We start from the raw sequence: 25,406 nt of genomic DNA, 5'->3' as shown, positions 1-25,406 counted from the left end.
CAGAAACTCACCGGCCTGTCTCATGCCTTCCAAAGATCCTGCTCCAGCAACGCCTTCCAAAGGGACCAGCGACCTCGACATCCTCGGAGGACTGCCCCTGCTTCGAAAAGACAAGAAACTCCCGAGGACAGCGGACCTGCTCCAAGAAAGGCTGCAACTTTGTTTCCAGCAGCCTTGAAAGAACCCTGCAAGCTCCCCGCAAGAAGCGCGAGACTTGCAACACTGCACCCGGCGACCCCGACTCGGCTGGTGGAGATCAGACACCTCAGGAGGGACCCCAGGACTACTCTGATACTGTGAGTACCAAAACCTGTCCCCCCTGAGCCCCCACAGCGCCGCCTGCAGAGGGAATCCCGAGGCTTCCCCTGACCGCGACTCTTTGAATCCAAAGTCCCGACGCCTGGGAGAGACCCTGCACCCGCAGCCCCCAGGACCGGACTTTCACTGGAGAAGTGACCCCCAGGAGTCCCTCTCCCTTGCCCAAGTGGAGGTTTCCCCGAGGAACCCCCCCCTTGCCTGCCTGCAGCGCTGGAGAGACCCCGAGATCTCCCATAGACTAACACTGCGAACCCGACGCTTGTTTCTACACTGCACCCGGCCGCCCCCGTGCTGCTGAGGGTGAAATTTCTGTGTGGGCTTGTGTCCCCCCCGGTGCCCTACAAAACCCCCCTGGTCTGCCCTCCGAAGACGCAGGTACTTACCTGCAAGCAGACCGGAACCGGGGCACCCCCTTCTCTCCATTCTAGCCTATGTGTTTTGGGCACCACTTTGAACTCTGCACCTGACCGGCCCTGAGCTGCTGGTGTGGTGACTTTGGGGTTGCTCTGAACCCCCAACGGTGGGCTACCTTGGACCAAGAACTGAACCCTGTAAGTGTCTTACTTACCTGGTAAACCTAACAAAAACTTACCTCCCCTAGGAACTGTGAAAATTGCACTAAGTGTCCACTTTCAAAACAGCTATTTGTCAATAACTTGAAAAGTATACATGCAATTTTTATGATTTAAAGTTCCTAAAGTACTTACCTGCAATACCTTTCGAATGAGATATTACATGTAGAATTTGAACCTGTGGTTCTTAAAATAAACTAAGAAAAGATATTTTTCTATACAAAAACCTATTGGCCGGATTTGTCTCTGAGTGTGTGTACCTCATTTATTGTCTATGTGTATGTACAACAAATGCTTAACACTACTCCTTGGATAAGCCTACTGCTCGACCACACTACCACAAAATAGAGCATTAGTATTATCTATTTTTACCACTATTTTACCTCTAAGGGGAACCCTTGGACTCTGTGCATGCTATTCCTTACTTTGAAGTAGCACATACAGAGCCAACTTCCTACACTGGCGCATCATAAAGATCCCATGCGTCGGGATTATCCTGACTCATTCCAGTATGAGTTGGGGACTGCTTCAGTGGTGAAGTGGCTACCGGTGAGGTCTGTGTTGAACATGGTGGAGATGGTGGCAGGGTTACTTGTCTTGCCACCTTTGCCTGTGGCTGCTTGTCTTTTTCTTGGAAGGCAAGTCTTCTTTTCATCCGAATTGGGGGAAGAGTACTTATCTTCCCCTGTGTCTGTTTGGATGTAGAGCCTTCTCGGAGTGTAATCTGGCTCCATTGACTCTAGTTCTTGTCCGAACCTATGTCCTTGCATTTGTGAGGACAGTCCCTGTTCCTCTGTATAGGAACTGGTTTTCGGTTCCGAGGCCGGATGTTTCAGTATGGAAACTTTTTTGGCAGTCTTTTTCGGCTCCGATGAAACTTTAATTTTTGGCGTTCGTCTCTCGGTGCCGACTCGTTTCGGTGCCGTCCTCTCGGTGCCGAACTTGCTCTGACCCGCTGTCTCGGGTCGAGTCTGCTCTGTGCCGGTATCTCGACCGGAGTTGGATGCCTTCGACACATGCGTGCCCTTTTTCGGTGCCAATGTTCGGTCACCTATTTTCCGGGTTAAGCCATGGCCTGCTGGCGGTGGCATCCCCTGGGCTTTAGTGGTCTTTCCGTGAGTTATGTCTCGACGTCTTACTCACAGTTTTCGGCGTCTGTTCGGGATCGACCTCGTCAGAGTCCGAATCCTCGATGGAGAAGGTTTCTTCTTCGTCCTCCAAGTGTTTTTGTCCTGTCGGCACCGACGCCATCTGTAGTCTTCTCGCTCTTCGGTCTCTTAGTGTCTTCTTTGACCGAAACGCTTGACAGGCTTCACAAGTATCTTCTTTGTGTTCTGGAGACAAACACAAGTTACAGACCAGATGCTGATCTGTATAAGGATACTTGTTGTGACATTTGGGGCAGAAGCGGAATGGGGTCTGTTCCATTAGCCTTTAAGAGACACGTGGTCGGGCCGACCAGGCCCCGACGGGGGATCGAAAACCCTGAAGGGCCACCGGAGCTCTTCAAAATTCGGTGTCGATCTGTTGTAACTAACCAGATACCGAACGCAAACAATACAGTCGGATTTTCCGAGATTCTAACTATCTTTCCGAACCGAAACGCGGAGCGTAAAGGAACACGTCCGAACCCGATGGCGGAAAAAAAACAATCTAAGATGGAATTGACGCCCATGCGCAATGGAGCCGAAATGGGAGGAGTCCCTCGTTCTCGTGACTCGGAAAGACTTCTTCGAAGAAAAACAACTTGTAACACTCCGAGCCCAACACTAGATGGCGAGATGTGCAAAGCATGTGTATCTGCAGCTACACATGCCATCGAACATACATATTAACAATATATAGTACTGCAACAGCTACAGGCTCCCAGGGAGACGAGAGCACATGTAAATCTACACCACTACATGCCACCAACACGTCTACTAGTAATTAACATTTTCCGTTTTCGATGGCATGTGTAGCTGTAGATACACCAGTCACTGGCTACACTGAAAAGTTTGGTACCAAACTTCTCAGAATAATAAACCCACACTGATGCCAGTGCTGGATTTACTAAAAAATGCACACCGAGGGCATCTTAGGAGAGGCCCCCTGTATTGTACCCAATCCTTCAGTGCAGAACTGACTGGTCTGTGCCAGCCCGCCACTGAGACAAGTTTATGACCCCCTTGGGCGAGAGGTTTTGTGCTCTGAGGCCAGAAACTGAGCCTGCACTGGGTGGAGGTGCTAAACACCTCCCCCCTGCAGGAACTGCAACACCTAGCAGTGCGCCTCAAAGGCTCAGGCTTCATGTTACAATGCCCCAAGGTACTCCAGCTAGTGGAGATGCCCGCTTGTAAAGAAATGGCTCCCTGTTGCAGTTACCCCCCACTTTTTGCCTGATACTGATGCTGACTTGACTGAGAAGTGTGCTGGGACCCTGCTAACCAGGCCCCAGCACCAGTGTTCTTTCACCTAAAATGTACCATTGTTTCCACAATTGGCACACCCTGGCATCCAGATAAGTCCCTTGTAACTGGTACCTCTGGTACCAAGGGCCCTGATGCCAGGGAAGGTCTCTAAGAGCTGTAGCATGTATTATGCCACCCTAGAGACCCCTCACTCAGCACAGACACACTGCTTACAAGCCTGTGTGTGCTGGTGAGAACAAAATGAGTAAGTCGACATGGCACTCCCCTCAGGGTGCCATGCCAGCCTCTCACTGCCTATGCAGTATAGGTAAGACACCCCTCTAGCAGGCCTTACAGCCCTAAGGCAGGGTGCACTATACCATAGGTGAGGGTACCAGTGCATGAGCACTGTGCCCCTACAGTGTCTAAGCAAAACCTTAGACATTGTAAGTGCAGGGTAGCCATAAGAGTATATGGTCTGGGAGTCTGTTTTACACGAACTCCACAGCACCATAATGGCTACACTGAAAACTGGGAAGTTTGGTATCAAACTTCTCAGCACAATAAATGCACACTGATGCCAGTGTACATTTTATTGTAAAATACACCACAGAGGGCACCTTAGAGGTGCCCCCTGAAACTTAACCGACTGTCTGTGTAGGCTGACTAGTTCTAGCAGCCTGCCACAAACCGAGACATGTTGCTGGCCCCATGGGGAGAGTGCCTTTGTCACTCTGAGGCCAGTAACAAAGCCTGCACTGGGTGGAGATGCTAACACCTCCCCCAGGCAGGAATTGTCACACCTGGCGGTGAGCCTCAAAAGCTCACCTCCTTTGTGCCAACCCAGCAGGACACTCCAGCTAGTGGAGTTGCCCGCCCCCTCCGGCCAGGCCCCACTTTTGGCGGCAAGGCCGGAGAAAATAATGAGAAAAACAAGGAGGAGTCACTGGCCAGTCAGGACAGCCCCTAAGGTGTCCTGAGCTGAGGTGACTAACTTTTAGAAATCCTCCATCTTGCAGATGGAGGATTCCCCCAATAGGGTTAGGATTGTGACCCCCTCCCCTTGGGAGGAGGCACAAAGAGGGTGTACCCACCCTCAGGGCTAGTAGCCATTGGCTACTAACCCCCCAGACCTAAACACGCCCTTAAATTTAGTATTTAAGGGCTGCCCTGAACCCTAGAAAGAGAGATTCCTGCAACAAGAAGAAGGACTGCCCAGCTGAAAACCCCTGCAGCGGAAGACCAGAAGACGACAACTGCCTTGGCTCCAGAAACTCACCGGCCTGTCTCCTGCCTTCCAAAGATCCTGCTCCAGCGACGCCTTCCGAAGGGACCAGCGACCTCGACATCCTCTGAGGACTGCCCCTGCTTCGAAAAGACAAGAAACTCCCGAGGACAGCGGACCTGCTCCAAGAAAAGCTGCAACTTTGTTTCCAGCAGCTTTAAAGAACCCTGCAAGCTCCCCGCAAGAAGCGTGAGACTTGCAACACTGCACCCGGCGACCCCGACTCGGCTGGTGGAGACCCGACACCTCAGGAGGGACCCCAAGACTACTCTGATACTGTGAGTACCAAAACCTGTCCCCCCTGAGCCCCCACAGCGCCGCCTGCAGAGGGAATCCCGAGGCTTCCCCTGACCGCGACTCTTTGAACCTAAAGTCCCGACGCCTGGGAGAGACCCTGCACCCGCAGCCCCCAGGACTTGAAGGACCGGACTTTCACTGGAGAAGTGACCCCCAGGAGTCCCTCTCCCTTGCCCAAGTGGAGGTTTCCCCGAGGAACCCCCCCCTTGCCTGCCTGCAGCGCTGAAGAGATCCCGAGATCTCTCATAGACTAACATTGCGAACCCGACGCTTGTTTCTACACTGCACCCGGCCGCCCCCGCGCCGCTGAGGGTGAAATTTCTGTGTGGACCTGTGTCCCCCCCGGTGCCCTACAAAACCCCCCTGGTCTGCCCTCCGAAGACGCGGGTACTTACCTGCAAGCAGACCGGAACCGGGGCACCCCCTTCTCTCCATTCTAGCCTATGTGTTTTGGGCACCACTTTGAACTCTGCACCTGACCGGCCCTGAGCTGCTGGTGTGGTGACTTTGGGGTTGCTCTGAACCCCCAACGGTGGGCTACCTTGGACCAAGAACTGAACCCTGTAAGTGTCTTACTTACCTGGTAAAACTAATCAAAACTTACCTCCCCTAGGAACTGTGAAAATTGCACTAAGTGTCCACTTTTAAAACAGCTATTTGTCAATAACTTGAAAAGTATACATGCAATTTTGATGATTTGAAGTTCCTAAAGTACTTACCTGCAATACCTTTCGAATGAGATATTACATGTAGAATTTGAACCTGTGGTTCTTAAAATAAACTAAGAAAAGATATTTTTCTATATAAAAAACCTATTGGCTGGATTTGTCTCTGAGTGTGTGTACCTCATTTATTGTCTATGTGTATGTACAACAAATGCTTAACACTACTCCTTGGATAAGCCTACTGCTCGACCACACTACCACAAAATAGAGCATTAGTATTATCTATTTTTACCACTATTTTACCTCTAAGGGGAATCCTTGGACTCTGTGCATGCTATTCCTTACTTTGAAATAGCACATACAGAGCCAACTTCCTACACCGCTGTAAGGAAATGCCTCCTTGGCATGGTTACCCCCTGACTTTTTGCCTTGCTGATGCCAAGTTATGATTTGAAAGTGTGCTGGGACCCTGCTAACCAGGCCCCAGCACCAGTGTTCTTTCCCTAACCTGTACTTTTGTTTCCACAATTGGCACACCCTGGCATCCAGGTAAGTCCCTTGTAACTGGTACCCCTGGTACCAAGGGCCCTGATTCCAGGGAAGGTCCTTAAGGGCAGCAGCATGTCTCATGCACCCTAGGGACCCCTCACTCAGCACATACACACTGCTTGCCAGCTTGTGTGTGCTGGTGGGGAGAAAACGACTAAGTCGACAAGGCACTCCCCTCAGGGTGCCATGCCAACCTCACACTGCCTGTGGCATAGTTAAGTCACCCCTATAACAGGCCTTACAGCCCTAAGGCAGGGTGCACTATACCACAGGTGAGGGCACCAGTGCATGAGTACTATGCCCCTACAGTGTCTAAGCAAAACCTTAGACATTGTAAGTGCAGGGTAGCCACAAGAGTATATGGTCTGGGAGTCTGTCATGTATGAACTCCACAGCACCATAATGGCTACACTGAAAACTGGGAAGTTTGGTATCAAACTTCTCAGCACAATAAATGCACACTGATGCCAGTGTACATTTTATTGTAACATACACCCAGAAGGCATCTTAGAGATGCCCCCTGAAAACATACCCGACTTCCAGTGTGGGCTGACTAGTTTTGCCAGCCTGCCACACACCAGACATGTTGCTGGCCACATGGGGAGAGTGCCTTTGTCACTCTGTGGCTAGTAACAAAGCCTGTACTGGGTGGAGATGCTTATCACCTCCCCCTGCAGGAACTGTAACACCTGGCGGTGAGCCTCAAATGCTCACCCCCTTTGTTACAGCACCCCAGGGCACTCCAGCTAGTGGAGTTGCCCGCCCCCTCCAGCCACGGCCCCACTTTTGGCGGCAAGGCCAGAGGAGATAACGAGAAAAACAAGGAGGAGTCACTGGCCAGTCAGGACAACCCTTAAGGTGCCCTGAGGCGACTCGGACTTTTAGAAATCCTACATCTTGCAGATGGAGGATTCACCCCAATAGGATTAGGGATGTGCCCCCTCCCCTTAGGGAGGAGGCACAAAGAGGATGTAGCCACCCTCAGGGCTAGTAGCCATTGGCCACTAACCTTCCAGACCTAAACACACCCCTAAATTGAGTATTCAGGGGCCCCCAGAACCAAGCAAGATAGATTCCTGCAACCTGAAGACGAAGGAGGACTGCTGACCTGAAGCCTGCAGAGAAGACAGACACCAACTGCTTTGGCCCCAGCCCTACCGGCCTGTCTCCCCACTTCAAGAAAAACTGCAACAGCGACGCGTCCCCCAGGGTCCAGCGACCTCTGAAGCCTCAGAGGACTACCCTGCATCTAAAAGGACCAAGAACTCCCGAGGACAGCGGCCCTGTTGCAAAGTTGCAGTCTTTGTGGAACAAAAAAAGCAAATTTTAAAGACCACACGTTTACCGCCGGAAGCGTGAGACTTTCCACTCAGCACCCGACGTCCCCAGCTCAACCTGCGGAGAACCAACACTACAGGGAGGACTCCCCGGCAACTGCTACCTTGTGAGTAGCCATAGTTGACCCCCCTGCCCCCCCAATCCCCCCAGTGACGCCTGCAGAGGGAATCCAGAGGCTCCCCTGACCGCGACTGCCTGCTTCAAAGAACCCAACGCCTGGGAAACACACTGCATCTGCAGCCCCCAGGACCTGAAAGATCCGACCTCTAGTACCAGAGCGACCCACAGGTGGCCCTCTCCCTTGCCCAGGTGGTGGCTACCCCGAGGAGCCCCCCCCCTTGCCTGCATCGCTGAAGAGACCCCTGGGTCTCCCATTGAAACCTATTGCAAACCAGACGCCTGTTTGCACTCTGCACCCGGCCGCCCCTGTGCCGCTGAGGGTGTACTTTTTGTGCTGACTTGTATCCCCCCCGGTCTGCCCTCCGAAGTCGCTGGTACTTACCTGCTGGCAGACTGGAACCGGGGCAACCCCTTGTCCATTGAAGCCTTTGCGTTTTGGGCACCACTTTGACCTCTGCCCTTGACCGGCCCTGAGCTGCTGGTGTGGTAACTTTGGGGTTGCCCTGAACCCCCAATGGTGGGTTACCATGGACCCAACTTTGAACCCTGTAAGTGCTTTACTTACCTGTGAAACTAATACTTAGCTCCCCCAGGAACTGTTGAAAATTGCACCAAGTGTCCAGTTTTAAAATAGCTTATTGCCATTTGTGTGAAAACTGTATATGCTATTTTTCTAATTCAAAGTTCCTAAGTGAAATAAACCTGTGGTTCTTAAAATAAACTAAGAAAAGATTTTTCTATATAATAAAAACCTATTGGCCTGGAATTGTCTTTGAGTGTGTGTTCCTCATTTATTGCCTGTGTGTGTACAACAAATGCTTAACACTACCCTCTGATAAGCCTACTGCTCGACCACACTACCACAAAATAGAGCATTAGTATCATCTCTTTTTGCCACTATCTTACCTCTATATGTTTTGGCCCTCCTTTGACCTCTGCACCTGTGTTGCTGGTGCTGTGGGTTTGGGGGTTGCCTTGAACACCCAACAGTGGGCTGCCTATGCCCAGGAGACTGAACTTGTAAATGCTTTACTTACCTGAGAAACCTAACCAAACTTACCTCCCCCAGAGAACTGCTGATTTTTGCAGTGTCCACTTTTAAAATAGCTCATTGCCATTTTAACAAACTGTGTGTACTACTGCTTTGAATCAAAGTTAGATACTTACCTATGTGAAGTACCTTGCATTTTATATACTTACCTCAAATCTTGAATCTTGTGGTTCTAAAATAAATTAAGAAAAGATATTTCTATACAAAAACCTACTGCCCTGAAGTGAGTGTGTGTTCCTCATTTATTGCTTGTGTGTACAACAAGAAAATAAGTTACTTACCTGTAACTGTAGTTCGCCAGTATTGGAATCTTTCATAGATACACATGCTTGAATCATTCCCCGTCGTCGAGATAGGAGTCCCCGGTATAATTCACACAAGTAGTGTCAAGATATATTAACAAAGAAAAAAAGTCCCTAGGCCGCTTCAATTTAACAGTCTATCAGAGTCATTTTGTGAAAAGGACCAAACTTGAGCATCCACCAATCAGGCGACAGCACCCTCTAGAATCCTCCTGAGAGAAGCTCCAGCACCTCAGATTTTCCAAGCACAAGTGCGTACAAGATAGGAAAAGAGAGGTGGAGTGAGCTTCTCTGGGGAGGTGGGTGGGTCGCATGTGAATCTATGAAAGATTCCAATACTGGAGAACTACAGTTACAGGTAAGTAACTTATTTTCTTACTCCAGTATTGGAACTTTCATAGATTCACATGCTTGAATCAGTGTAGAGAGCAGTAGCTACGCACATTGTACTATAATATAATTGATAGAAAACACCTTGATAAATAAAACATTATATTCCTGTATATAAATCTATGTAACTATAAAGGCATACACCTATATACATATATATATATATATATACACATGATATATATATATATATATATATATATATATACACATGATATATATATATATATATATATATATATATACACATGATATATATATATATATATATACACACATACCCATCTATATATACATACATATATAGATATCCAGAACGACAGAGCAAAAAGTTTCCCAAAACACGTATATAATATGAATACTATCATTAAAAATGACCACTTATCTGTCTGTCACAATGTTCTTTACTCTTTTTTTTTTTTTCCACTGTGTAAGCGAACGTAAGGGATATAAACAATGTGCATACCTGTTCTAGGATGGAGGGATGGAGAAGAGATGGCTCACCTTCGCCTGAAGAGATTCCGGAGAACCGTTTGACCCACAGCTACCTCTCCCTGAGATATAGATTCCAAGCAGTAGTGTTTTGTGAATGTATGACAGCTCCATGTTGCTGCCCTACAAGTGTCTTGTAGTGAAACTCCGGCGAACAGCGCCGCTGACTAGGAGGCTGTCCTCGTGGAGTGAGCATGTACAGGTGAGTGCAGAGGTTTGCCCGCTGCTTGATGGCAGAAGCGAATGGCTGAGGCGATCCATCTGGAAATACTTTGCTTGGAGAGTGGATGTCCTTTTCTAGGAGCACTGTATGCTACGAATAGCTGATTAGAGCGTTGAAAAGATTTAGTTCTGTCCAAATAGAATTGAACACATCTTTTAACGTCAAAGGAGTGTAATGGCCCTCTAAGCCGGAGTAGATGGATGAGGAAAATAGGATTTGAAGACTAAAGGTTCATTGATGTTAAAGTCTGAAGGAACCTTTGGAATAAAATGCGGGTTAGTGCGCATTAGCAGTCTGTCGTGTTTAAGCTGTAGAAATGGCTCTTGAATGGAGAGAGCTTGCACATCGCTGACTCGCCTAGCTGATGTGAGAGATACCAATAAAGCAACCTTCCAGGAAAGGAACTTGAGAGAAGCACAATGGATCGGCTCAAACGGATGTTTCATCAGTTGTGCTAAGACTATATTTAGGTTCCACGAAGGAGATGGTGGTCTGAAAGGAGGGAAAACTCTGAAAAGCCCCTTCAAGAACCTCTTAATGAGATGAGTAGTAGAGTGAGGGTGAAGCATCCGAACGTCTGTATGCAGCTATCGCTGCTAGGTGAACTTTAATGGAAGAATGTGCCAGGCCAGCTTGAGCTAGCTGCAATAGGTACGGTAATATTTCCTCTGGTGGTGAGACTAATGGATCACTCTGCCACTGATGACACCAGACACAGAATCGTTTCCATTTACAATAATAAGTTTTATTGGTGCTATCCGCTTTGGCTTTTGACAAAATATCTCTACACTCCTGTGGGATATTCAAATGTGCGAACTCCCTGTGGTCAGGAGCCATGCTGATAAACGCATCGACTTCGGATCCGGGGGCCAAGCCTGCCCTTTGTTCACTGTTAACAATTGGGCTAACGGCTCCAGCGGAATGTGAGGCTTGATTGACAGAAGAAGTTCCGCGAACCAATACTGACGCAGCCAATACGGAGCTATTAATATCAGAGTGCACAGCTCTGCTTTCATCTTCGTGAGGACCTGTGGGATCAACGGAATTGGAGGAAAGGCGTAAGCAAAGATGTCTGACCAGACTATTGAAAACGCATTCCCCCAAGATCCCTTCTGGTGATGCCAACTTGCGAAGAACTGGCATTTGGTGTGCTTGTTTGCAAACAGGTCTACTGCTGGTGTTCCCCAATGGGAAAAAATGTGGTCCACTATTGACTGGTCTAGCTCCCACTCGTGGCAGCTTGACTTCTGCCTGCTGAGTGCATCTGCTGCCTTGTTGTTTATTCCCGGCAAGTGTACCGCTGATAGTGTGATGCCTTGCTGCGAGGCCCAATTCCAAATTGTTTGGGCTTCTCTGGAGAGAGTGAGAGATCTTGTGCCTCCTTGTTTGTTGAGGTAATGCATCACTGTGGTATTGTCTGTCCTTATTACCACTTGCGATCCTGAGATCTTGGGAAGAAACGCCTGTAAGGCAAGGTACACTGCTCTGAGCTCCAGACAATTGATATGCATTGATGCCAGATGCGGTGGCCATTTGCCACTTACTTGCAGATCCTGTGGCACAGCTCCCCAGCCTTCCCAGGATGCATCCTTAGTTATGGTCCACGGAGCCGGCTGCTGTAGAAACGAAAGGCCGGTTGAAAGATGATGCCTTAGAGACACACATCTTGGTGCCCTGAGCATTGTTGGAGTTATGTGAATCTGATCCTCGAAACTGCCTGACACCTGGAGCCATTGACGATTCAGTTGCTCCTGTAAGGGGTGCATCTTTAAACGGCATAGAGGAACTAGAGGTATGCATGAAGACCTCATGCCCAACAGAGACTTGAACAGACGGACAGTAACCTTGCTTCTTTTCTGTATGGAACTTGTTAGAGTCAGTAACTTTTGTTGCCTCTCTAATGTGGGACATGCCATGGTGGATTGTGTGTCAGTTTTGCCCCTAGAAAGGTAATATTGCGTGCTGGTAAAGGCTTGGATTTCTCCCAGTTGATGGTGAGTCCGAGGTTGGTTAGTAAGGAAACGCACTTTTTTGTTGATCTGTGCGCTCCTGCGTAGGTCTTTGCCTTTATCAGCCAATCATCTAAGTATGGAAAAATTTGGTGTTTTCTCCTTCTGAGAAAGGCTGCGATTGGTCCTAGACATTTGGTAAATATTCTGGGTAAATTCTAAAGTCCCCGTTTCACTAATTGGAGGACCCACTTGTCTGATGTGATGGCTTGCCATTTTTTAAGGAATAGGGATATCCTCCCGCCCAGACTGAAAGGAGAATTGGATGTAGCCGGAGCCTTGGATGCATCAGGCTCTACGAGACGAATCTTTGGCCAGGTGGGTTGAGCGTCCACAACCTCCAGGTCTACCATAGGCTGGTTGCGGCGGCTGCCTCTGCGGGTAGTACTGGCGATCTTGTTGGGAAGAAGGATAGGTGAAAAATCTGTGTTGTTGATACCCTCCTCTGTATGAGAGTTGGCCACGTCCTCTAGGTCGAAAGGAAGACTTTCGATATTGCAGGGTCCCTAGTGACCTTGCTGTCTCGGTGTACGATTTAATAGATTGTAAGGCGTCAATGTGTTTCCCAAATAACGCCTGGCCATCAAAAGTTAAGTCCAAGATCTTATTTTGCACCTCTGGACGGAAAGAGGTAGCTTTAAGCCATCCTTGCCTTCTAAGTACCGCTGCACCGGCGAGCTGACGAAAAGCAGTGGTTGCTATGTCCATTGCACAATCGATAAGTTCTGCAGACGTGCGTTGACCCTCCTGTACAGTTTGGTTTGCCTCTGATCTTCATTGTTCTGGCAACTGGCTAATATAAGGTGCAATGTCCGCCCAAAGTTGCCTATCAAATCTAGCCAATACAGCCAAAGAGTTGGCAGCTCTTACCACTAGGCTAGCCATAGAGGAAATTATTTTGCCTATATTATCTAGCCGTCTACCCTTTGTCTGGGGGTGCGGAAATTGGGGCAGAAGGGTTCTTAATCTTCTTTGTGCTGCCTGAGCTACCACTGAATCTGGAGGAGGGTGTCCAGTTAGACATGTTGGTGCATCGTCCGGTGCTTTGTACTTCTTATCTAGAAGAGGCAGTACTGCAGTAACTGTGGCCGGATTATGCATGACTTTTAGACCCTCTTCCCACAGGTAGTTAACCATCTGGATAGAGCGCCCGGATTTCTGGAAAGGCTTGTACAGGAAACCGTCTGTTTGCTTGGTTGGCATTGGTAAAGCAAAACGTTTGGCAGCTCTTTCGAGAAGATTGTGAAACCCTCCTAAGTCTTCTGGTGGGGATTCCACCTTAGATTGAGAAGGAGGAGCAGGGATGATGTATTCGTCCCACTCTGAGTGTCCAGGAGCTCCCCTTCTTCCTGATCTCCCTCTGAAATGTCCTTATCCTGAGGAAGTGTCATATCAGGAGTAGCACATTCGCGAGAGGTAAAGAAGTTCTCCTCTGATGTGGAGTGGTAACCCCAGAGACGGGCGATGGGGGAGGTTGTTCCCCTTGAGGGGGAAAGCGCCTGCTGTAATCAGCCAACATCGCTCTGAGGTCACTCAATAGGGAGGATGGAATATATACTCCCTGTTGGTATTGCTGCTGTTCTATATAAAATTGGGGGTCATAGGCTTCCTCATACTCCTCCTGTTCCTGATACTTTACGTTTAATTGGGATGGACTATGGGCTGCTCCAAATGGCCCCTCCTCAGAGTCTTCATCTCACTCTAAATGGTGCACTGGAACAAGGGATGACACCTTACTAGGTGATGTATGTGTTGGCATCAGTTTTTTCACCCTTTTTTTTATATTTCTCTCTCGTCGACGGTGTCGTCGACGGCACATAAATAGACTTCGTCGTGGGCGGTGTCGTAGACGCTGGGCGCACCGAGATAATAGAAGAAAGCCTCGCCGACGAGTCTACAGTCGACGATGGTAGGGCTGACACTGACATAAGCGCCTTCGACTATGACGATGTGTAGACGGTCGTCGACGCTGATGTCGTAGCTGCAGTTCTCGTTGACAGTGGGGTACCTGTCCTCATCGACGGAGCAGTCGACGGTAGAAGCGCAGAACTGGATGTCATCGGAAAAGTACTCACCGACGGTACCGTCAACGATGAATCAGTCATCGACGGTGCTTTTTTCGCAGTAACAGAGGATGGCTTCTTAAAAGGCACAGAGGAAGATTTTCTGTGCCTCTCTGAACTGCTAGAATGACCTCTCCCCTCTTTCCTGGAAGCTTTCTTAGGAGAGGAAGATGGTCTGCAGCCCTTATAAGACCCTGAAGCAGTCTTTTTGTGGGCTTTCCGAGAGTTGGGGGGAGATCTTGGTCCTGATCTCGCCCTCTTGGATGATCTTTTGGGTGTTGGAGTCATCACTCTCAGAGTCAGAAACTGGATTTTTTCTGTGTTTTAGTTTCTGCAGCCATGTCAATAATTTGCCTTCCCTATCCTTTAAAGTCTTAGAGGAAAAGGTACGACAAATATAACAGTCTTTAGCTGAATGGTCTGGTAGAGGCAGTAAATGCAGTCCTGGTGAGGGTCTTCAGAATGAAGCCTTTTCTTTCCACAAGTTTTGCAGTCTCTGAAAAGACCCCTCTTCTTCTTGTCAGACATAGTTGGAAAATAGTTGACAAATCAAGTTAGATAAGTTTCCCTGAAAGAAATTGTTGAAAAGGTGTGAAGAAAGAGCAGAGCTCTGAGGAGGCTCCCTAGCACGATGTGCGGTAGAAAATCTGAGGTGCTGGAGCTTCTCTCAGGAGGATTCTAGAGGGTGCTGTCGCCTGATTGGTGGATGCTCAAGTTTTGTCCTTTTCACAAAATGACTGATAGACTTAAATTGAAGAGGCCTAGGGCCTTTCTTTGTTAATATATCTTAACACTGCTTGTGTAAATTATACCGGGGGCTCCCATCTCGACGACGGGGAATGATTCAAGCATGTTAATCTATGAAAGTTCCAATACTGGAGTAAATGTTTAACACTACCCTCTGATAAGCCTAACTGCTTGACGACACTACCACAAAACAGAGCATTAGTATTATCTAATTTTGCTACTATCAACCTCTAAGGGGAACCCTTGGACTCTGTGCACACTATCTCTCACTTTGGGATAGTATATAAAGAGCCAATTTCCTACACTAAGTTTCTAAACTTTTTTAAAGGCTTGGAGAAAGGGCTATGCTAAACCCCTGACTACCCAGGCAAACGTTTAGGACTTCCTGCAGATACTAGTGTAGTATGTAAACAATAGTTAGTAAAGATCTCCCCTATGAGAAGTCTCTGCTGACCAAGTGATAAGGTAATGCAAGTGTCCTATCATACCGCTGCACCAACAACTAAGGCTTGCCTTGAACTCAGTACAGGGTTACACACCATAGGTGTACACCATAAACTGAGTCCACCTCGTACAATAATAATGGCAATTCGAGAATACCAATGATTGGGAGACTAAGGATAACCAGAAGTAAGCCAAGACAGCTTATAAGCAGACAAAATAAAAGAGATGCAATGACAAATGGAAAGAAAGCTTTTCACAGCGTCATTGGAGCATGTCCAGGAGAAAGTTCAAGGACAGACCTTTACAGGGCGTTTTCATAAGCTCTGATGGCACCGCCACTTCAACTATAAGACCTTCCTCATTTGTCGCACACACCAAAACGTCTTTACCTACGAAAAAAAGGTTTGTCTTTATAAAAACACCTCCTTCATCAATTTTACGCACACATCCCTATAAGCACTGACCACTTACCATCCACGTCAGAAGGTGCTGCAGGAGTGACAATATTGGGAGAAGATGGATTAAGGGATGCACAACATTCCAAGGAAGTTCTGGATTCAGGAGGAGAAGACCGTTCAGAAGTGAGAGATGACCCAACTGGGGAATCCTGTGATGATACAGAAGGAGTCGACAACTTCGGCGAGCGGGGAGGGTAAACAGCACGACCACTTGCTGCAAAAGGCACAAGTAATAGACCAGAGTAAGAGGAGATTGTGACAACATTGGAGATCATAAAACAATAGTATGACATAGGATAACAAAGATCAAACAAGCAAATATGCCACAAGAATAGGGGAAGAGAAAAAAAGAGTTGAGACTGACTAGCACAATAGGACTTGCAAGCCTTTGGGCTTTACCCAAATATGCTGCAGAACTGCCAATGAGTGCCAAGACCTATTCTCCAGGTTCTATGGAAGGGAGAGAGACTGGTCAATAAATGTTTGTTAATTACTGATGGCATGAGGGAAAAATGTACTTAAACAGAATGTTCAAGCACTCTTACCATTGAACTCTTTCAAGACAGCCAAGTTCAGAGTGAAGGTTTACTACAGGAGTAATATGGGTACTTTAAAATAACTTCAACACTTAACTTTAATGTCTAGGCTTTCTTTAGTTTACAAAACAAAAATTTCCAAGAAACGAAATATAGATAAGCAAAGTATATCCAAGAGAATGGATCAGATCGTTTTCAGCTGACAAAATCACAGGTAAGGCAGGCAGTATTTCATACATGTAAGGTGATAAATAAAGTAAGATGTGAAAAAGTTACTTACCAGTGGAAACAATCTTTATGGTAGATTCTCTATATACCTGCAGGTTTCTAACCTGTAAAATATTCACACACAGACAGGATCTCATAATTTCGAAGCTCCGTCACTGGTAGAGTGTGCGGGCTTCATATTAACACTGGAAATGGACTTGTGACATCACCAAAGCCATACAGCCCACACCTGGCGTAAAGTAAGTGTCCACCCATTTCTTCACAGCTGTCGAGGCGTGTGGAGGAACATAAACAGTAGTGCAGGGCCAAAACACATTTGGGAATCTTATTAACTTTCCCTATTACAATCCATCAAACAAGGAGGTAGAAGGTTAGTAAGGAATTGGCAGGTATATAGAGGATCCACCTGAAAGTTAAGTACCATAGGTAGGGATTTTTTTTCTGATGGGTACTTCTACCTGCAGATTTCTCACCTGGAGAATGGATTACAGAGTTATAACCCATCTAGGAAGAGGGGTGATAGTTACACCAGGAAATCCTGCAAGACTGGTCTGGCAAAGTGATTATCTTTATTCACTCCGGAATACAGACAGTAATGCTTGGCAAATGTGTGCAGAAATGCCCACACAGCTGTTCTGCATATATCTACAATTGGTACTTCACTTGCAAAAGTGCAAGTGGTAGCTATGGCCCCAATGGAATGGCCTCCGACCCTTCCAGAGGGTCCTTCTTAGCCAAAGCGTAGAAGGTATTTATGCAGTGGTTGATCCAGTACTAAACTGTCCTTTTCTGCACCGTTTAGAAATTTCTTGGCATCACAGTACCTATGACGAACTATGTAGGAAGTTGGCTCTGTATGCACTATTTCAAAGTAAGGAATAGTATGCACAGAGTCCAAGGGTTCCCCTTAGAGGTAAGATAGTGGCAAAAAGAGATAATACTAATGCTCTATTTTGTGGTAGTGTGGTCGATCAGCAGGCTTATCAAAGGAGTAGTGTCAAGCAATAAATGAGGAACACACACTCAGACAATTCCAGGCCAATAGGTTTTTGTATAGAAAAATATATTTTCTTAGTTTATTTTAAGAACCACAGGTTCAAGATTTACATGTAATACTTTAAATGAAAGGTATTGCAGGTAGGTACTTTGGGAACTTTGAATAATCAAAATAGCATACACAGTTTTCCTATAAATCACATATAGCTATTGTAAGGAAATGCCTCCTTGGCATGGTTACCCCCTGACTTTTTGCCTTTGCTGATGCTATGTTTTGAATTGAAAGTGTGCTGAGGCCTGCTAACCAGGCCCCAGCACCAGTGTTCTTTCCCTAATCTGTACTTTTGATTCCACAATTGGCACACCCTGGCATCCAGGTAAGTCCCTTGTAACTGGTAACCCTGGTACCAAGGGCCCTGATGCCAGGCAAGGTCTCTAAGGGCTGCAGCATATCTTATGCCACCCTGGGGACCCCTCACTCAGCACAGACACACTGCTTGCCAGCTTGTGTGTGCTGGTGAGAACAAAACGAGTAAGTCGACATGGCACTCCCCTCAGGGTGCCTTGTAAACCTCACACTGCCTATGCAGTATAGATAAGTCACCCCTCTAGTAGGCGTTACAGCCCTAAGGCAGGGTGCACTATACCATAGGTGAGGGCACCAGTGCATGAGCACTGTGCCCCTACAGTGTCTAAGCCAAACCTTAGACATTGTAAGTGCAGGGTAGCCATAAGAGTATATGGTCTGGGAGTCTGTCAAACACGGACTCCACAGCACCATAATGGCTACACTGAAAACTGGGAAGTTTGGTATCAAACTTCTCAGCACAATAAATGCACACTGATGCCAGTGTACATTCTATTCTAAAATACACCCCAGAGGGCACCTTAGAGGTGCCCCCTAAAACCTAATCCAACTACCCGTGTAGGCTGACTGGATCTAGCAGCCTGCCACACTCGAGACATGTTGCAGGCCACATGGGGAGAGTGCCTTTGTCACTCTGTGGCCTGTAACAAAGGCTGCTCTGGGTGGAGATGCTAACACCCCCCCCAGGCAGGAGCTGTAACACCTGGCGGTGAGCCTCAAAGGCTTACCCCCTTTGTTCCAGCACCACAGGGCACTCCAGCTAGTGGAGTTGCCCGCCCCCTCCGGTCACGGCCCCACTTTTGGCGGCAAGGCCGGAGGAGATAATGAGAATAACAAGGAGGAGTCACTGGCCAGTCAGGACAGCCCCTAAGGTGTCCTGAGCTGAAGTGACTAACTTTTAGAAATCCTCCATCTTGCAGATGGAGGATTCCCCCAATAGGGATAGGAATGTGACCCCCTCCCCTTGGGAGGAGGCACAAAGAGGGTGTACCCACCCTCAGGGCTAGTAGCCATTGGCTACTAACCCCCCCAGACCTAAACACGCCCTTAAATTTAGAATTTAAGGGCTTCCCTGAACCTAAGAATTTAGATTCCTGCAACTTAAAGAAGAAGACTGCTGAGCTGAAAACCCCTGCAGAAGAAGAAAGAAGACACCAACTGCTTTGGCCCCAGTCCTACCGGCCTGTCTCCTGCCTTCTAAAGAACCCTGCTCCAGCGACGCTTTCTCCAGGACCAGCGAACTCTGAATCCTCAGAGGACTGCCCTGCTTCAAGAGGAACAAGAAACTCCCGAGGACAGCGGCCCTGCTCCAAAAAGACTGCAACTTTGTTACAGAGGAGCAGATTTAAAGACCCCTGCAATCCCCGCAAGAAGCGTGAGACTTGCAACACTGCACCCGGCGACCCCGACTCGACTGGTGGAGAAACAACACCTCAGGGAGGACCCTCCGGCGACTCCGAGACTGTGAGTAACCAAAGTTGTCCCCCCTGAGCCCCCACAGCGACGCCTGCAGAGAGAATCCCGAGGCACCCCCTGACCGCGACTGCCTGACTCTAAAATCCCGACGGCTGGAAAAGACCCTGCACCCGCAGCCCCCAGCACCTGAAGGATCGGAACTTCAGTGCAGGAGTGACCCCCAGGAGGCCCTCTCCCTTGCCCAGGTGGTGGCTACCCTGAGGAGCCCCCCCCTTGCCTGCCTGCACCGCTGAAGAGACCCCTTGGTCTCCCATTGAATCCTATTGCGAACCAGACGCTTGATGGCACACTGCACCCGGCCGCCCCCGCGCTGCTGAGGGTGTACTTTTTGTGTGGACTTTTGTCCCCCCTGGTGCCCTACAAAACCCCCCTGGTCTGCCCTCCGAAGACGCGGGTACTTACCTGCTGGCAGACTGGAACCGGGGCACCCCCTTCTCTCCATTGAAGCCTATGCGTTTTGGGCACCAATTTAAACTCTGCACCTGACCGGCCCTGAGCTGCTGGTGTGGTAACTTTGGGGTTGCTCTGAACCCCCAACGGTGGGCTACCTTGGACCCAAACCTGAGACTTGTAAGTGATTTACTTACCTGATAAAACTAACAATAACTTACCTCCCCCAGGAACTGTGAAAATTGCACTAAGTGTCCACTTTTAAAACAGCTATTTGTGTTTTATGTGAAAAGTATATATGCTATTGTAATTATTCAAAGTTCCAAAAGTACTTACCTGCAATACCTTTCAAATGAGATATTACATGTAGAATTTGAACCTGTGGTTCTTAAAATAAACTAAGAAAAGATATTTTTCTATAACAAAACCTATTGGCTGGATTTGTCTCTGAGTGTGTGTTCCTCATTTATTGCCTGTGTGTATGTACAACAAATGCTTAACACTACTCCTTTGATAAGCCTACTGCTCGACCACACTACCACAAAATAGAGCATTAGTATTATCTCTTTTTGCCACTATCTTCCCTCTAAGGGGAACCCTTGGACTCTGTGCATACTATTCCTTACTTTGAAATAGTGCATACAGAGCCAACTTCCTACATTGGTGGATCAGCGGTGGGGTACAAGACTTTGCATTTGCTGGACTACTCAGCCAATACCTGATCACACGACAAATTCCAAAAATTGTCATTAGAAATTGTTTTTGCAATGTGAACTATTTTTTCTAAATTCTTAAAAGACCTGCTAGGGCCTTGTGTTAGATCCTGTTTAGCATTTCTTTTAGAGTTTAAAAGTTTGTTAAAAGTTTGAATTAGATTCTAGAATCAGTTTTTAGATTCTTAAAAAGTATTCCAACTTTTAGAAGCATAATGTCTAGTGCAGAGATGAATGTGGTGGAACTCGACACCACACCTTACCTCCATCTTAAGATGAGGGAGCTAAGGTCACTCTGTAAAATAAAGAAAATAGTAATGGGCCCCAGACCTTCCAAACTACAGCTCCAGGAGCTGTTGGCAGAGTTTGAAAAGGCCAACCCCTCTGAGGATGGCAACTCAGAGGATGATGATAGTGACTTGGAGGATGATTCCCCCCTACCAGTCCTATCTAGGGAAGACAGGGCCTCTCAAGCCCTGACTCCAAGCATAATAGTCAGAGATGCTGGCTCCCTCACAGGAGGGACCAACCTCTCTGAAATCACTGAGGATAACTCCAGTGAAGAGGACATCCAGTTAGCCAGGATGGCCAAAAGATTGGCTTTGGAAAGACAGATCCTAGCCATAGAAAGGGAAAGACAAGAGATGGGCCTAGGACCCATCAATGGTGGCAGCAACATAAATAGGGTCAGAGATTCTCCTGACATGTTGAAAATCCCTAAAGGGATTGTAACTAAATATGAAGATGGTGATGACATCACCAAATGGTTCACAGCTTTTGAGAGGGCTTGTGAAACCAGAAAAGTGAACCAATCTCACTGGGGTGATCTCCTTTGGGAAATGTTCACAGGAAAGTGTAGGGATAGACTCATCACACTCTCTGGAAAAGATGCAGAATCTTATGACCTCATGAAGGGTACCCTGATTGAGGGCTTTGGATTCTCCACTGAGGAGTATAGGATTAGATTCAGGGGGGCTCAAAAATCCTCGAGCCAGACCTGGGTTGACTTTGTAGACTACTCAGTAAAAACACTAGATGGTTGGATTCAAGGCAGTGGTGTACAATTTATTTGTGAAAGAACACCTGTTAAGTAATTGTTTCAATGATAAACTGCATCAGCATCTGGTAGACCTAGGACCAATTTCTCCCCAAGAATTGGGAAAGAAGGCGGACCATTGGGTCAAGACTAGGGTGTCCAAAACTTCCACAGGGGGTGACCAAAAGAAAGGGGTCACAAAACCTCCCCAGGGGAAGGGTGGTGAGACAGCCAAAAACAAAAATAGTAAAGAGTCTTCTACAGGCCCCCAAAAACCTGCACAGGAGGGTGGGCCCAGAGCCTCTTCACAAACCAATTTTGGGTACAAGGGTAAAAACTTTGATCCCAAAAAGGCCTGGTGTCGTGGCTGTAATCAGCCTGGACACCAAACTGGAGACAAGGCCTCTCCCCAGAAAAATACCACTTCTAACTCCACTCCAGCTAAAACTGGAATGGCCAGTCTCCAAGTGGGATCAACAGTGTGCCCAGAGCAAATCAGGTGTCACACTGAAGCTACATTAGTCTGAGGGTGGGGTGGATTTAGCCACACTGGCTGCCTGGCCCCCTAACATGCAAAAATACAGGCAGCAGCTCTTAATTAATGGGACAAGTGTAGAGGGCCTGAGGGATACAGGTGCCATTGTCACTATGGTGACAGAGAAGGAAAATGTCACTTACCCAGTGTACATCTGTTCGTGGCATTAGTCGCTGCAGATTCACGTGCTGTGCATAGTCCGCCGTCTGGTGTTGGGCTCGGAGTGTTACAAGTTGTTTTTCTTCGAAGAAGTCTTTTCAAGTCACGAGACCGAGGGACTCCTCCCACTTCAGTTCCATTGCGCATGGGCGTCGACTCCATCTTAGATTGTTTTCCCCGCAGAGGGTGAGGTAGGAGTTGTGTATGCTAATAATAGTGCCCATGCAATGGAATAAATACGTATGTACAAAATGAAGGTTTAAAGTAATATATTTACAAATGTTCAAGATCTACTTCCAAACGGCTACAGGCTCCCGGGGAGGAGGGTGGGCGCATGTGAATCAGCAGCGACTAATGCCACGAACAGATGTACACTGGGTAAGTGACATTTTCCGTTCGGTGGCATGTGTAGCTGCAGATACACATGCTGTGCATAGACTAGTAAGCAGTTATCTCCCCAAAAGCGGTGGTTCAGCCTGTAGGAGTGGAAGTAGTTTGAAATAAAGTTCTTAGTACGGCTTGACCTACTGTGGCCTGTTGTGCAGATAACACATCTACACAGTAGTGTTTAGTAAATGTCTGAGGCGTAGACCATGTTGCTGCCTTACATATTTCGTTCATTGGAATATTTCCTAGAAAGGCCATAGGAGCACCTTTCTTTCTGGTTGAGTGTGCCTTTGGTGTAATAGGCAGTTCTCTTTTAGCTTTAAGATAGCAGGTTTGGATGCATCTTACTATCCATCTGGCAATACCTTGTTTTGAAATTGGATTTCCTGTATGAGGTTTTTGGAAGGCAATAAATAGTTGTTTTGTCTTCCTAATTTCTTTTGTCCTGTCAATGTAGTACATTAGCGCTCTCTTGATGTCTAATGTATGTAGTGCTCTTTCAGCTATTGAATCTGGCTGTGGGAAGAACACTGGTAATTCCACTGTTTGGTTTAAGTGGAACGGTGAGATAACCTTTGGTAAGAATTTTGGATTTGTTCTTAGAACGACCTTATTTTTGTGTATTTGAATAAATGGTTCTTGTATGGTAAACGCTTGTATTTCACTTACTCTTCTTAGAGATGTAATGGCAATGAGAAATGCAACTTTCCACGTTAAGATTTGCATTTCACAAGAATGCATGGGTTCGAAAGGTGGACCCATGAGCCTTGTTAAGACAATGTTGAGGTTCCATGAAGGAACAGGTGGTGTCCTTGGTGGTATAATTCTCTTTAGGCCCTCCATAAACGCTTTGACAGGTATTCTAAATAGGGAAGTTGAATGAGTAATCTGCAGGTAAGCAGATATTGCTGCGAGATGTATTTTTATGGAGGTGAAAGCTAGATTTGATTTTTGTAAATGTAGTAAATATCCTACTACATCTTTCGGAGATGCATGCAATGGTTGAATTTGATTATTATGACAGTAACAAACAAATCTTTTCCATTTACTTGCAAAGCAGTGTCTAGTGGAAGGTTTTCTAGCTTGTTTTATGACCTCCATACACTCTTGAGTGAGGCCTAAGTGTCCAAATTCTAGGATTTCAGGAGCCAAATTGCTAGATTCAGCGATGCAGGGTTTGGATGCCTGATCTGTTTGTGTTGTGTTAACAGATCTGGCCTGTTGGGTAGTTTGACATGAGGTACTACTGACAGGGCTAGTAGTGTTGTGTACCAAGGTTGTCTTGCCCATGTTGGTGCTATTAGTATGAGTTTGAGTTTGTTTTGACTCAATCTGTTTACTAGATATGGAAGGAGAGGGGGAAAAGCATACGCAAATATCCCTGACCAATTCATCCATAGAGCATTGCCTTGTGATTGCCGGTGTGGGTACCTGGATGCGAAGTTTTGTCATTTTGCGTTTTCTTTTGTTGCAAATAGATCTATTTGAGGTGTTCCCCAAATTTGGAAGTAAGTGTTTAGGATTTGGGGGTGAATTTCCCATTTGTGGACCGGTTGGTGATCCCGAGAGAGATTGTCTGCTAGCTGGTTCTGGATCCCTGGAATAAACTGTGCTATTAGGCGAATGTGGTTGTGAATTGCCCAATGCCATATTTTTTGTGTTAGGAGACACAACTGTGTCGAATGTGTCCCCCCTGTTTGTTTAAATAATACATTGTCATGTTGTCTGTCTTGACAAGAATGTATTTGTGGGTTATCATGGGTTGGAATGCTTTCAACGCTAGAAATACTGCTAACAGTTCTAGGTGATTTATATGAAACTTTCTTTGATGTACGTCCCATTGTCCTTGGATGCTGTGTTGATTGAGGTGTGCTCCCCAGCCTGTCATGGAAGCATCTGTTGTTATCACGTATTGTGGCACTGGGTCTTGGAAAGGCCGCCCTTTGTTTAAATTTGTACTGTTCCACCATAGAAGCGAGATGTATGTTTGGCGGTCTATCAACACCAGATCTAGAAGTTGACCCTGTGCATGTGACCATTGTGATGCTAGGCACTGTTGTAAGGGCCGCATGTGCAATCTTGCGTTTGGGACAATGGCTATGCATGAGGACATCATGCCTAGGAGTTTTAATACCATCTTTGCATGTATCTTTTGTGTTGGATACATGGCTTGTATCACCTTGTGAAAATTTTGAACCCTTTGTGGACTTGGAGTGGCTATCCCTTCTGTTGTGTTGATTGTCGCTCCTAAGTATTGCTGTGTTTGACACGGCAAAAGGTGTGACTTTGCATAGTTGATGGAGAAACCCAGCTTGTAAAGGGTTTGTATAACATAATCTGTGTGGTGTGAACACTGTTAGCGAATTGGTCTTGATTAACCAATCGTCTAGGTACGGGAACACGTGTATTTGCTGCCTCCCGATATGTGCAGCTACTACTGCTAGACATTTTGTAAAGACTCTTGGCGTTGTTATTCCGAATGGCAACACTTTGAATTGGTAATGTATTCCTTCGAATACGAACCTTAGGTATTTCCTGTGCGAGGGATGTATCGGTATATGGAAATACGCGTCTTTTAGATCGAACGTTGTCATGTAGTCTTGCTGTTTCAGCAGTGGTATTACGTCTTGTAACGCGACCATGTGAAAGTGGTCTGATTTGATGTAGGTGTTTAGTGTTCTGAGATCTAATATTGGTCTCAGACTTTTGTCCTTTTTTGGTATTAGAAAGTACAGTGAGTAAACTCCTGTGTTCTTTTGTGGACTTGGTACTAATTCTATTGCGTCTTTTTGCAGTAATGCTTGAACTTCTAGTCCTAGAAGGTCTATATGCTGTTTTGACATACTGTGTGTTTTCGGTGGGACGTTTGG

At 46.9% G+C, this 25,406-nt stretch overlaps 1 protein-coding gene across 5 annotated transcripts in view; it reads right to left on the bottom strand.

Annotated features, from left to right (window-relative positions):
- The window catches only part of ATXN2L (ataxin 2 like), a 531,841-nt gene that overhangs the window by 276,806 nt on the left and 229,629 nt on the right, over positions 1 to 25,406 (bottom strand). For all 5 annotated transcript variants that reach the window (XM_069243921.1, XM_069243920.1, XM_069243923.1 and 2 more), the window contains 2 exons: positions 15,727 to 15,927; positions 15,555 to 15,644 (listed from right to left, as the gene is read on the bottom strand). In XM_069243921.1, coding sequence (XP_069100022.1) covers positions 15,555 to 15,644; positions 15,727 to 15,927 — 291 coding nt within the window. The remainder of the gene's footprint in view (positions 1 to 15,554; positions 15,645 to 15,726; positions 15,928 to 25,406) is intronic.

The sequence above is a fragment of the Pleurodeles waltl genome, chromosome 7 (assembly GCF_031143425.1).
Source record: "Pleurodeles waltl isolate 20211129_DDA chromosome 7, aPleWal1.hap1.20221129, whole genome shotgun sequence".
In the NCBI taxonomy this organism is placed as follows: domain Eukaryota; kingdom Metazoa; phylum Chordata; class Amphibia; order Caudata; family Salamandridae; genus Pleurodeles; species Pleurodeles waltl.
Note: the sequence above shows the minus strand (reverse complement) of the source record. Positions and strands in the feature narration are given on the sequence as shown.